The sequence below is a fragment of the Serinus canaria genome, chromosome 1A (assembly GCF_022539315.1).
Source record: "Serinus canaria isolate serCan28SL12 chromosome 1A, serCan2020, whole genome shotgun sequence".
Classification (NCBI taxonomy): Eukaryota; Metazoa; Chordata; class Aves; order Passeriformes; family Fringillidae; genus Serinus; species Serinus canaria.
In genome coordinates this window covers 36356058-36369269 of record NC_066314.1, presented here as the reverse complement: position 1 = coordinate 36369269, position 13212 = coordinate 36356058, and the positions used below count along the sequence as shown (strand labels likewise).

The window sequence follows — 13212 nt, the reverse complement described above, 5'->3', positions numbered from 1 at the left end:
CAGTGTTGTGGGTGGGGGGAGAGTTTTTTGAATGCTGTTATAGTGTAACATGTGGCACTCTCCCATCTAATGCGAGTTTCCTCACTACTGGTTAGTGCATTTACTGTGAATCAAATGGCTGTTTGCTTACAGCAGTGGAACAGCAACCAAAACTGAAAAGGTGAATTGTTAGAAATTGGTCCTCTGTAGGTTTAGCCTAGTGTCCTATGCCTTACAGAAACTCAGTATTTTATTAAGTTACTCTATATAAGTGGATGCATTTTAACCAGTTTGCTTTGGTAGGAGAGCTTCAAAATTGTATGCCATATGAGCAGAGACCTCATCAGGAGCAAAGAAATAGGTGCAAAACAGGTGAAAAGGAAGGAATTCTCTTAACATTGCTCAGGCTATTTTTGAGACATCTTGTATTTGCACAATCAGCTGGAGATACAGATATTTGTGCAAGGAATTTAGGTTCAAATGGCAGTGAACTGCTGGTGGAGGCAATTGGTGAATGGTGTTCAGATCTTTTGAAATTTAGCATGTGCCTCTGTTAAAATAGGCAAAACGGTTGTGAGTGACCTATATCTTACAGGGGAAGAGACTATTTTTTATATAAGTGGATTGTTTAGGATATTGATTTCCTTTTCCCTCTAATTTATAGTTAGTCAAGTTGCCTTTGTTACTGTTTTCCAGTTACCTCAAAAAGGGTAAACCAGCTAAATTTTAATTGCTTTTATTGCCTTAAATTGTTTACCCTTCAGCAATTTATCAAAATTACCTTTGAACTTCAAGAGGAAAAGATTATAAGAGGAAATCCTTTTTAAAATGTTATCAGAGATAAACTCCATTGAAGCTGTCATCATTCTTGATTTTTTTCCCCTCTAATCTGTTAGAACACAGCGCATGCTGCAGCATGATCTGCTTCCTAGCTGCCAAGATTGATGTGAGGAGAGGTTTTTTTATGGCCATGATAAATGTATGTTTAAAAACGGTGCTCTCAGACATAGTATGAAACTTCTAGCATTCAGTTTACATTGGCTTTGTCAGCCTAATTCAGCTATGTGGGATTTTGATTTACATCTAATACATCAGAGGATTAAGAATTAAATAGTTTCATATTAACCTTAGGTCACTTTTTCTACTCAAATTTATTCAAAAGCTAACCTCGGGGGATAATCCAAACAATAAGCAAATGTGTGGCAGCAAAGTAGAGTGATAAAAATGCTCCTAGCTGCTTGTCAGTTTGATTTTGTTTGGGTTTTTTTTCCCCTAGTCTGCTTTTGCCATTTCCATGTACTGAGGTCCTGCTGTTTCCTTAGGGAAGTGGTACAGATGTCTTTAGACATTATTCAAACTGCTGCAGAAAGTAAAGATTTATTTTATATATACAGTTGAAGCTGCTTCTCCCCAGGCCTGGGTAGGAATCAAGCTCTTGTACAAGCTCAAGTTCTTTCAGGCTTTCTTTTGTTTAATGGAGCGATGATCGCTTAAATACCAGGGTTCCGCTGGAAACTGGCACTCTTACTGGGCTTGAATCGAAAACATGCAGAAGAGGGCCCTTTACTGCTCTTGCCCAAGGAGGCAGGGTGAGGAACTACATTTCAACTAAATAGTGCGGGAACACCCCGAGAAAGGCAAAGGAGCGCTTTCGGGCATTTGCCGTGTCCTGGTTATCTCTCTCTATTGGCCACGGCGGGGAACCCCTTCCCTCCATAGCCGTGCTGTGCCGTAGCCTTGGGCCCGGGGCGGGCTCGCTGCCGCCGGGGAGCGCAGCCCCCGCCCCGCCCGGCGGGCGGCCCCGCCGCGCCTCCGGCTCCGCTCCTCTCGCCGAGCTGGGCTTCCCCGCGGCCGGCGGGCGGGAGGAGCTGCTGTTTCCGCTGGGTGTCACTCTGGGGTGGGAGAGGCGCATTCAAAAGCGGGAGGGGAGGGAAAAGCCCGCCGACAACCCCGGCCGCCCGCACCGGCAGCGCCCGCCGCTCGCCACGCCGCGGCACGGGCGGCAGCCGCTCCGCTTCCTGCGGGCCGGGGCGCTCCCGGCCCTCCGCCTCGGAGCCGGCGCCCGGCGGAGAGTGCTCGGCTGGTGCCGCCTGCACCCCGAGCCCAGCCCGTGCGGGCGGAGGCCCTCTAACCCTTCCAGAAGGATGCTGGAGAGCGGCTGTAAAGCGGTGAAGGAGGGCATGCTGGAGAAGAGGAGCGACGGGCTGCTGCAGCTCTGGAAGAAGAAGCGCTGTATCCTCACCGAGGAGGGGCTGCTCCTCATCCCCCCCAAACACCCCCCGCCGCCGCAGCAGCAGCAACCGGCGCCGCCGGCCGAGCCGGCGGCCAAGATCAAGGAGCTTCACTTCTCCAACATGAAGACGGTGGACTGCGTGGAGCGGAAGGGCAAGTACGTGTACTTCACGGTGGTGATGGCCGAGGGGAAGGAGATCGACTTTCGGTGTGCACAGGAGCAGGGCTGGAACGCGGCGATCACGCTGCAGATGGTGCAGTACAAGAACCGCCAGGCCATCCTGGCCGTGCGCTCCACCCGGCAGAAGCAGCAGCACCTGGCGGCACCCCACGGGTCGCGGCTCCGCGGCGCCTCCAACTCCGCCTAGCGCAGGTACGGACCCGGCACCGCGCCCGCCGCACCTGCACCCGCGGGGCTGCCGGCCCCGGCCGCCGCCTCTTCGCCTGACGGGCTGCCCTGTGTGCTCTCTGTCTCACTGCAGGTTACGGTCACGGAGCGCTTCCGAGAAGAGGGACAGAGCGCGTTCGTGGCAGACCTGCCCCAGGGGCTAAGAAACTGGGCAAACGCCGGAGGTGCAGGTAGACCGGAGAGAAGCGGCTCAAGATCCCGAACCTCAGCCAGCTCCTGCTGCTGCTTTGCCGCCCTCGGTGCCGAGAAGCATTTCAAATCCATTATTTATGAACCTTGGAAAGGATCCTTTGGTGCGATGGGACTTCTAGGAGACATGATGTACTGTAACTTTATTTTAATGTATTTTATTTTATTTATTAGGGTTGTTTTCTTTTGGTTTTGTTTTCCTTTTTATTTTTTAAGGCTTATTTGCAAGACATTTCTGAATGTAGGCCGTATCAAAAAAGTAAAGGAAAAAAACAACATGCATGCTAGCTCCCTGAAAGAATGGAGAAGTTCTGGGTACTTTGACTGTGTGCAATTTGACAGAAAATTATTCATTTTTTACCCAAAATACACTATATTCCACCAGCATGGAAAATGTAATGTGTGTTTCAAAATTTGGCTGAGACCCATACTGCATACGAAACTTTTTTTCTCTAACGAGAACAACAATTATAGTCTGGGGCTTAATTGATTTTTTTTTTAATATTAAACGTGGTGGAAGATGATAAAAAGTTATTCATGCTTAGCTTTTCAAAAAAGCCATGTTGCTTGTCATTCTGGGATTAAAACCAATCTGTTTAGTGTATGAGCAGAAGAAATCTGACCAACTTCTTTTGTGATGCTGGAATCTGAGTTGGATTCCAGCTGTGTGTGTGGTGTGCTTGCTCCTAGGCTGATGGGCCAGAGCTGCGAAGTGTTCATGAATGTTTCTTAGCATCCAAGTTCAGGGCTCCCTCTGCACGCTCAGTTTTCAAGTGATCAGGACTCTCAACCTGCGTTGCATTTTCATGGCGGTTTTTTAATGTCTTGCATTAAAGCAGTCTGTAGTTTAAAATTTTATATATGTTTTAGTGTGCAAATGGAATATTTTGGTCACAGTTTTTATAAGCTGAAAGTTGCTCTCTAGCTGAGATGAACTAGATTAATTTTGGTGTTTAGCACTGTCAGATGTTGAGAGAGGTGTGCCATCTTGCCTCTGAAAATGTTGATGAAGCCATGAAGTTGGAAAACAAAGGGCTAATTGCACAGCTGGTGTGTCTTTCTCTGCCTCTTAAAAGTCAGTAGGAGTTGGGCTGCCGATGCTGGTGGGAGAGGGTCGGAGCTCCTTGCCCAGGGCAGAGGAGGGAGTCAGGCATGGGCAATGAGCTTTCTAGGACAGGGCCCTCTGACAGTGGCTGGCTTCACCTTGGGTGCTGCTACCGCCCAGGATCTCGGGTTTAAATGAAATGGGGAGGCTGCAACTGAGACAGAGTGATGTGGTCCATTATCTCTGGTCCAAGGTAAATTGCCAAAGCCGTGGAGATATTTATTTTAGCTAGTGTGGTGAGGAAAATGGCTTTTGCCCCCCTTACAATTTACATTAATATAAACAAAATCTTTTAAAGCTACACAGCCAAGGCTTTTTGTGTAAATGAGGTGTAACTTGACAGCAAGAGCCTTACATTCTCAGTGCAAGCTTATTTCTGTAAGCGTTTAAAGCAAAAACTGAAGTGATATTCAAAGGGAGATTTTAGAATTCACTACGGTGTACATCGTTCCCTTCCTCTGCACTCTAGGATTAAGTTCAGTCCTGTACGGAGTAAGTTGAGGTCTGTGTTAGCCCTCATCTTTTGTTCCTTCCCCCAGGTGTCAGGGTCACAGATCTAGACAAGTGAAGCATGGTATGGTGCAGAACCAAAGCCCTGACGATCCTCTGTAGTTACTCCTGAGCGCTTCTTTTCACCTGGCCCTGGCCAAGGCTGCGTGCTGAACTTGGGCTGGTGGATTACAGCTGTCCTAACAAAGTCGCTGTTGGGCCATTCATTGAAATCGAAGGTGCCCTGCATCTTCTAGGTTTAGGTTCACTGGCTTGGCAATCATAATACTCAATTTCCACTTCTCTGTACATCTGCCATTATCATTCTGCTAACGCTTGGATGTTAGAGCTGCAAGGGGATTCTCTAATGAGCTAGTCAAAGACTCACCAAATAGACTGTAATTTGTAATTTGGCTCCTCTCTTTAGAGTGATTAACTACAGTTTACTGAGAAACTAATCCACCTTTTCAGGTGTACAGATGTATTGCTGATCTCACCTACTAAAATACGTTTTAGCCTACTGAAGGATAAATGTAACTGATGAGAATTAATTCCTATTTGATCAGAGACACATGTATTTCTCTGAGAGAGGCAGTTATTCTTATCCTCGGTGGATGCAAGCCTCTATATGCCACAAAGGTCTGTGGATGTAGTCTAAAGCTGAAATTTTGGTGTTCTTCTGCAAGTACTTGTATTTTGAAAGCTAAAGATGATCATTTTAGTGAGAAAATTACCATGAAGGTATGAGGAAACTGTGTTCATTTCAAATTTGCTATTCTTTTTCACTGGTTCAAGGTCAATACCCCACTTTTAGGTTTCTTGTTTTAAGTTGGTCTGAAGGATGATCTGGAAACCTTTTGGACTGATGTAGTTCAACAAACTTTTGTGGCTTGTCATCGCCTGCTGTGTTACCTGTTTAGAAACTTTGGTGTCAGCCAGCCTCCTAGTGTGAGAGGTGGTCACATCACAAAATCTACCTTGATACCTCCAGCCTGAGTGCGTGGGATGGGTGTAAGGATCAAACTTTTTCCTCGTGTCTCCGAACTGTCTCCTAGAAACTGAATGGGAACAAATTGGCTGGGGTCCCTTGGGGACAGTTGGACCATGTGGCTCATGCTCTGTCAGTATAAATAAGGCTAAATTGTCTGATGGGGACAGTCTGACAACTTTCTCACGCTCTGAATTCTATGGCGTGTGGGGTTTTTAGGGCTTTGGGGTTTTTTTTTGTTTTGTTGTTTTGTTTTTGTTTTTTTTTTCTTGACTGATAGTAATTTTAGACCAAGAAATTGTTTGATGTTATAAGAGGTACTTTTGGGGTTTTTTTCATCTTGCCCCTCTATTACTGCATAGTCTTCATTTGAACATCTGGATTTAATACTGTGTGCTACTGCACTGTAAGCAATGGCTATGAAAATAGGTTCAGCACATCATGCTCCATCTTACTGGAGCTTTGCAGGTAAATAAATTAAGTTGTCCTTCCTCTTCCAAAAAAAAAAAAAAAACAAACCCAAAAAGAAATCAGACAGCACATGGCTGAAGTAAATTCATTACAGAATAAACAAAAATGCTGGTAAAACAGGCAAATGCTTGGTATAGATAGCAAAAATGGGGACAGTTTTCATAAAAAGGTCAAAATTGCTTGTTGTAATAATAAAAAAAAAGTTATCAAGGGGTGGATTTAGCAAGAAAATCCAAGTTGTGGTGACCAAGACAATTTAGGAACTGGGGGAAAAGGAAGATTAAGTGGATGCTGTTTCTGTGACATCCTGAAGTAATTCTTCTTTTTTAAGGTTCACGGTATTCAGATGCCAGCTTCTGAATTATAGCTGCAGTGATGTATGGAATGTTTTCTAGCATATCCTCTTGTGAGCAGAAATACCAGTGTTGTCAAAAAAAATTGTGTGTAAATATGACTCATAAATGATTTCTGAGAGATGTGATTTATTTTTCATATTTTTCAAGATACATTCCATTTCAAATAAAGAGGTATCTATTGAAAGAGCTCTCAATATGTTGGAAGAATGGTTGTTTGGTGGGCTATTTGTGATGATTAAAGCCTGGTTTAAGCTTTTCCAATGTCTTAAGCTCAATCTAAGAGCCTAAGAGGAATACTTTGAACCTGGGTAGGTACTCTCTGAAGACCCACTCAGATGCTCCAATTAATTTATATATATAGCACCATTATGAGACTCAGAGTCCTCAGTTTTGCTTCTTGCAGTGTGTGATGTGTGTTGCTAATTTCTGTAACACTCTGTCACAGTTCATGTACAGTAGGACTTTGGGGCACAGAATTCAGGTTCATCACTGTTACCTGTAAATGCCTTGCTCTGTGTGACATTAGTTTAAACTCTAGCATTAAATGTGCCTTGTTTCTCTTTTTCATGGATCTTAAACACTATGATTGAATTTCAAGTAACCTGAAATTAATCCAGAAAAAAAACACTTCCACCATCTGGCATAAACTCTGACCTGTTGTTTTCTATCTTCATGGGAAAAGAAATGAGGTATAACAAGAAAAATGTGCTGCTCTGGGCTCTCTGTAGTGCTGCAGCTGCTCAGATGTCTTGGACTCCCATGATATGTATTTGTATTGCAGCAGGTCCTCATTTTCAAGCATCTGCTAAAGGTGTATTACTTTCAGGGACACAGGGTGCATTGACCTAGACATGTTGGTGCTGTTTGCCTTCATTGGGGAGATGTCAGTAACCTCTTCCATAAGAAGGCTTTTATTGTAACAAGTACAAGTTCTCTTTTCAATAGCAAACACCCCAAAATATAGGCATTTGAACTTCATATTGATATGCAAATTATAGCTTAAAGATCTGACCTCTCACAGGCGCTGATGCTCAGCAGCTTTGAAAAGTCAGTTAAGCATCTCTAAATTTATTATCTATTCAAGGACCCACTGTTGCTTACAGCTGTTGGAGGTATTCCTTATAAGCTTTTAATTGCAGTGATGTCTTTGTAAGGACATACAGTAGAACAAGAGTTTTATAATTTGTGTTTGTTTCTGCTCCAGCACCAATGGTGAAATCTTCACAAGAATACATCAATACATGCTTCTCTGCTTTAACTTTTGATTAAGAGGATGTGAAATCAGACTGCTTATGTATTTATGGTCCATATGAAATGGTCCTAGAAATAGGCCATTATTTTCCTAACAGGGAATGTTGTCTTATTAGCGTTTTCTCTTAAGTTTTCTCTCATCTGAAGTACAATGTGGGGTACAGAGAGGAAATCTGGATCTGATTCAAAGTTCATTGAAATCAACCAGAATTCTTCCAGACTGGGACAGATGTTGGCCTTTTTCACAAATGGTGGCTGCTTCTTTTTTGATTTAGAAACCCCAAAAGGAAGACCTTTGCCCATGATCTGTGTCAGTGTTGATGGTGTGTGATGGGTAACACTGCCATTCTGTCCTTTCATATTTCCCAATTAAATGATGGGGAGAGGAGGAGGAAGATGAAAAAACGCCTGTGCTTTTTGAGGAAAACAAAATACAAAAGAAGACCAGTCTAAATGTGTGTGTGTTCTCCTTCCCCCAGATGAAATCTAGAGCAGAATGCAATTTCACTGAATTCACAGCACAGCTGAAACTGAACAATTTTCTTTGTAATTGAACCCAAACTAGAATTCAATGAAAGCCTTTACTCTTCTGAATGCTTGTTTCTATCAGGAATATCTCAGTCCTTTTAAGAAAGTGCTAAGTTACTTTCCACACCTATCCATATTTTTTAAAATAAAATCAACCATCGTAAAGACTTTCAGCTTCAGTCTTTTGTAAATTTGAAATGTGTTAAAAAAAAGAAGTTATGAACAGTACCACGGGTGTTTATTATGTTTTTTTCTGTCTTTCCAGTGTGGGATTTTTGATGTGTAAGGTAAGGACCCTGGTACACACTTCTCACAGTGTTGCTTTGTGCCTTCTGTGCTGAAGATGAGCAGAGGTGCCTTTGGGCCTGCTAAGAGCTGGACATCCTCAAGGTGTCCTGGCACCCAAAGGAGCTGGGAGCTGCCTGGGACCTCAGCATGAGGCTCAATTACTTGGAGAGTTTTGGCCTAATGGTACACACCAAATCTACAAGGGAAGGGACAGCAGCTCCTCTATGAAGCACTGGGAAGTGAGGCTGTACTGCCAGCTGGTGTCTGCATGAAGCTCGTGCTCTGCCTCAACAGCCTGGTTGGATTGCAGCACCTACAAATTTTCCTTAGGAGACTTGTAGAAAAAGCCAGAGGTGAAGTGTCTGTGCTTAAGTGTTTGGGGTTTTTTTGGTTTTGTTTAGGCTTTTAGAAAAAGATCAAAGTAGAGATACGTATCCCAGTACAGGCTCATCACGGGAAATTTAAATTAGCCACGCTTGCAGCCTTTCCTGGTCTTCTAGATGTCTCTGGCTATGTCAGCCACCAGTGCAGGGGAAATGATTGCTCAAATGGAGGTTAGATTTACCTTTTGTGTTGCATTGTGCTATGACCACAGTGGATTTTTCATAAACAAAATTTCTAATGATTCTGCTTCCTAATCTTTGCCTTGCAATAGTTTGAGAGCAGCCGTAGTAGATTAACTGAACCAGAAAATATGTATAGAGTGATTGACCATTACAATGAAGCATACAGCCCTCTGTGGTCAGCAGAATATTTCAATTGAGACAATTTACCCCATGTTTTGTAAGGCTTCCAGTGAGATGAAGAAATCGCTGCTTTTGTTTTTAAGATCTTGTCTGTGTTTTGTAAATATTTCTGATATTTATGACTGTACATATGGCTTTGATTGTAACTTGCAGGAGGCTCAAGAGCTGGGTTGCATACCATCTAGGAGGAGATTATCTCATTATTGGGAATTTTTGTCAGGTTTTGAGGCTCAGCCTTTAGGACCTTTTGCACCTCCTGTTTTTTACAGAGGTAAAAGTATAGCAGTGAACCTGCAGCTCAGAGAGCACATACGGCCTGTGCTTGGGTTGGGTGCCAGAGCCAGGGTCCTTTGAGGGAATGGCTCTCCATCTTGCTGTGTGCTTTGGAGCTGGGCCTGGGATGATAATTCCCTGTGCCAGCGATAGCACCTCTCTGCAAGGCTCTCAGCCCACTTGTATATCATATCTCTGTTTTGGAGAAGAGGAAACTCGGGACCGGAGAGCCCGTGCTGCCTGCCCAAGGTCATGCCTTGGGAGCCAGAGAGCAGTGTTCCATCCATAGCCAGGGTCCCTGTCCCTGGATGAGAAGTGCTGCCTCTCACAGCAGAGCCTGCTTCATTTTCTGTGCTTGGTAGAGACCTTCCTTACAATCACCTGCATGTGCAGGGTCCAATCCCCCTGCCAGTGCCATGGCTCCTTGGATGGAGACCTAAATGGGTGACTGCTTTGCCATTTAAGTTCCAGCCTTAAAGACTCATCATGGTGCATTGCTTGCTCCTTGGAGACAAGAGCAAGGCAGAAACACTTGGGCTTCACTTGGGATTTAGCAGAGTCTTGGATGACTTCAGATTATTAAATCAGCTTCCGGCTATTCCCAGCACTAGGCATTGTGCAAACAGCATACTAGGAACGAAGGGATCTGTGAGTTGTTCCCTATTTCCTGAGCGATTAAGCTCCTCTATTTACTGTGGATTACAAGGAGAAAGAGAGGTTATCAGCCCCATAATAACTTCAAAGGACTCTGTAGATATGAATCCAGCGTTAACGCAGCTTTTCCAACCTGATACCTGCTTTGACTACAACACACAAAATAAAGGGGGGGAGAAATAGTTTTCTTTCTCTTCTATTCTGCTGTCATTTAACCATTTCACTCAGAAAGAAGGAACTTTGAGAGAAATCCTTTTAGTCAGAGACACTTATCCCAGTCTTGTTTTTCTAGCAGGACAAACCTGAACTGACTGGTGGACAAAGCTGTAGTAGCCAACCCACTTATCCTAACTTGCTGCTGGAGTGTGATGGGGCTGTGTGAGTGTATCTTTGTGGGCTTTCACAACAGCTCCTTCAACCATCTGTGGACCTGAAAACTCCATGTCTTTTCCTGTGCCAGCAGCTACTGCAATATGCAGATGACTTTGCTTGGGGCTTTTCTTGTATGCAGATGAACACATGAAAAATCACTGTTCTTTTAAAAGTCAGCCTTGAACTGGAAAAGCTATTCTTTATTGTTTTGTTTCAGCGGCTGCTGCTACTCGCAGCCAGTCAAAGAGCTGTGCCTCCAGCTGAGTTAAATGTGTACTGGCTGCTTTTTTCATTTTTATCACAGATTGTTAATATTTCCTGTTCCACTAAGCCACGTTTCCCTGGTACTCTTTCCTAGTGCTTGGCTCCTAAACAAAGTCACAGCTCTTGTCACAAGGCAGCGGGCTGCATACTTATCCTTTATGTGAGTGTTGACTGAGGGCTCAGCAGTAGGGAAGTAATGCTGACAGCTCTGCTCCAGGACAGCAGATTGTCAGCATTCCTCACCAGGGCACCCAGCTGGCCTGGGAAAAGGCTGCTGTTTTGGGGGTGGGGGTTGGGCCTCTAAAATAAACTGACTGTCCTTCCAGAACTGAGGAAGATGGAGAGGGATGGTCAGATGACCTCGTTCTGGTCAGAGGGAGAGTCAGACCTATGCATCTGCAGAGCCCAAAGCAAACACTACAATTCTGCAGGCACAAGCTGGGTTGTTGGGCACAAAGAGAGAGGGGTATCTGATGGCTGAGATGGCAGTAAGACACCATAACACAATGAAAAATTATGAACAGTTAGCCATTTCCCCCCTCCACCCCCCTCCTCATTAAGAGAAAAGTGTAACTTGCATAAGTGGAGAGGATGACAGGTGGGCCTGTTCCTGTGCTGAAGATTTAGCCCAGGCAGTTGAGAGCAGCAGCTGCAAATGAGCACTTAGCTTCTGCTGCCCCAGGGAAGCTGCTACAGTCACTCCCAAGCAATTTGGAAAGTGTTCCCATGTGTTTTCCTGAGGGCTTAAGAAGCTTGCAGTCCTGGCCCACAGATGGCTAGAGTTGTGAAACTGCAGCCATGGGGCAATCAGCTGCCTGCCACCCTCACTGTCATCCTTAGTCATTTGGGAGGGAGGCTGAGGAGGGGCTCCCCAGACAGGAGCTGCCTCCCAGAGTGACTTGGGGCAGCCAGATGGGTGGGCTCTGGACTCACCTCTGTCCTTCTGCTCGGTACATCTGATTAGAGAACTCTTCCTGGGCCACACTCGCTCCAAAGGCTTCTGCCCCACAAAACAAGCTTTGTCATGAATGACACTGAAGGCACTCCCTAGTCCCCCTGGGCTGTGTCATACCACTGGCTTGCTGGCAGCTTCACCAGTGCTGCCATTCCCCACCAGGGTTCTGTGAGCTCTAACCCTGCAATGGGCAGCTGGATGAGGTCTGGAAGCTTCACAGGGCTCTGCAGAACACCTTTAACCCTGCAGTTCTGCTGCTGATGAGCTCAGAAACAGCTGCAGTGACACGTCTTGAATTGCCTGTGGGAAGTTGGTGCTCTGAGATGAAAGTGCAAGATAAACATATCTTGAGGACAGAGGTCCCCTAGTCTGGTGGGCTGGGCACTAGTCCAGGTCCCCTAGCCACCCCTGGGCACCCAGGGGTGGGACTGTATCATCCATGCTTGGTGGCACCTTCACTTGCTGTGTTGGGGTCTTCCTAGGTTTTCCCTAATTCTGCTAGTTTCAGCCACAGAGCCATCTACCCAAGGGTATTTTCTTCTCAAAAGGAATTCTAAATAACTTGGTCAATTTTCCTGACAGTAGAAAATCCTCAGCAATCTCTTTTGCTGCTGAAACACGGTGCAAAAGGGTGAATGCTTATGCAGCTAACCTTAATGTAATATTTCACTTTTGTCTGGGCAATGGCAGAGATCTAACACAATGCAAAGCTTGCATAAAAGTAAAGATTATATGTATTTGCAAATCTGTCATGGCTACAGAGATCATTTTGCTGCCTTTGATTTCCTAATGTTTTAATTTAACTGAATCTAAGCAGATTTAATGGTTAATTTTCAGAATATTCACTTAAGGATTTTTTTCACTCAAAGTTGAAACCTTAAATCAAGCTGAATTTGGGAGAAGTAATTTACTTTTGCTGGATATGCTTTGTCTTTCTTCAGCCCTCTTTTTTCTTTTCCTCATGTGTGAGCTGAGCGTGCAGAGTTTAGTGGGACCCGTGATGCCAGCGGCTGCTCCCCCACCCACTCTGTGTGCCTTACTGATGAGGCTAGTGTCTCCTAAAGCTATGGCAGCCCTGGAGCAGCCACAGCTGCATCCTCTGCTCAGTCTCCATGCAGCCATCCTCTATTAGATTTGCCCTTGTAAAATGAAATTCTGGTGTAGCTGGAGCTTGCTCTTAATTCAGCTGTCACAGTCTGTGCCGAGCTGGCCCAGGGGTACTTGGTAGGCAAAGCCCTACGGTAGCACTGCTGCACCAGTGTCCTTCAGGAAGGTCTTTTTATTACCACACCTTTGTTGCAGTCACTGCAAAGCATTCACAGACATTAAGGAGATGGGATGGTGCTCCCCCTCTCCCAGCTGCCAACATTGCTTCCCACTTGTGATTGATTAAGGTGAAAGCTGGTTCGCCTTTGCAGCCATCACCGCTGCCCTTGTGCTGCAGGCAAGAGTTACGGTGCCCTGAAAGGCAGGGATGGTCTGAAAGCACAGGGCATTTATGTGATACTCTTAATGGGTCTTCCAATACTCTGTCTGTGGCCTTTCTTTAGCCCAGACCTCACAGAACTGCTGTAAAATCCAGTACCTCACTGACCTGTAGCCTGGGAGTGGTCAGGGTGGCGAGGTTTGTGTGTACCACTCGGAAAAGAAAAATGCTCTTATA

General features: G+C 45.1%; 1 protein-coding gene across 1 annotated transcript; it reads left to right on the top strand.

Annotated features, from left to right (window-relative positions):
* Nucleotides 1-949: 949 nt before the first annotated feature.
* On the top strand, nt 950-5909 carry PHLDA1 (pleckstrin homology like domain family A member 1). Its single transcript, XM_050969900.1, has 3 exons — nt 950-958; nt 1596-2584; nt 2694-5909. Exons 1-2 carry the CDS (start codon nt 950-952, stop codon nt 2577-2579), a joined length of 993 nt encoding a protein of 330 aa, XP_050825857.1. The 3' UTR covers nt 2580-2584; nt 2694-5909.
* Nucleotides 5910-13212: the final 7303 nt, after the last annotated feature.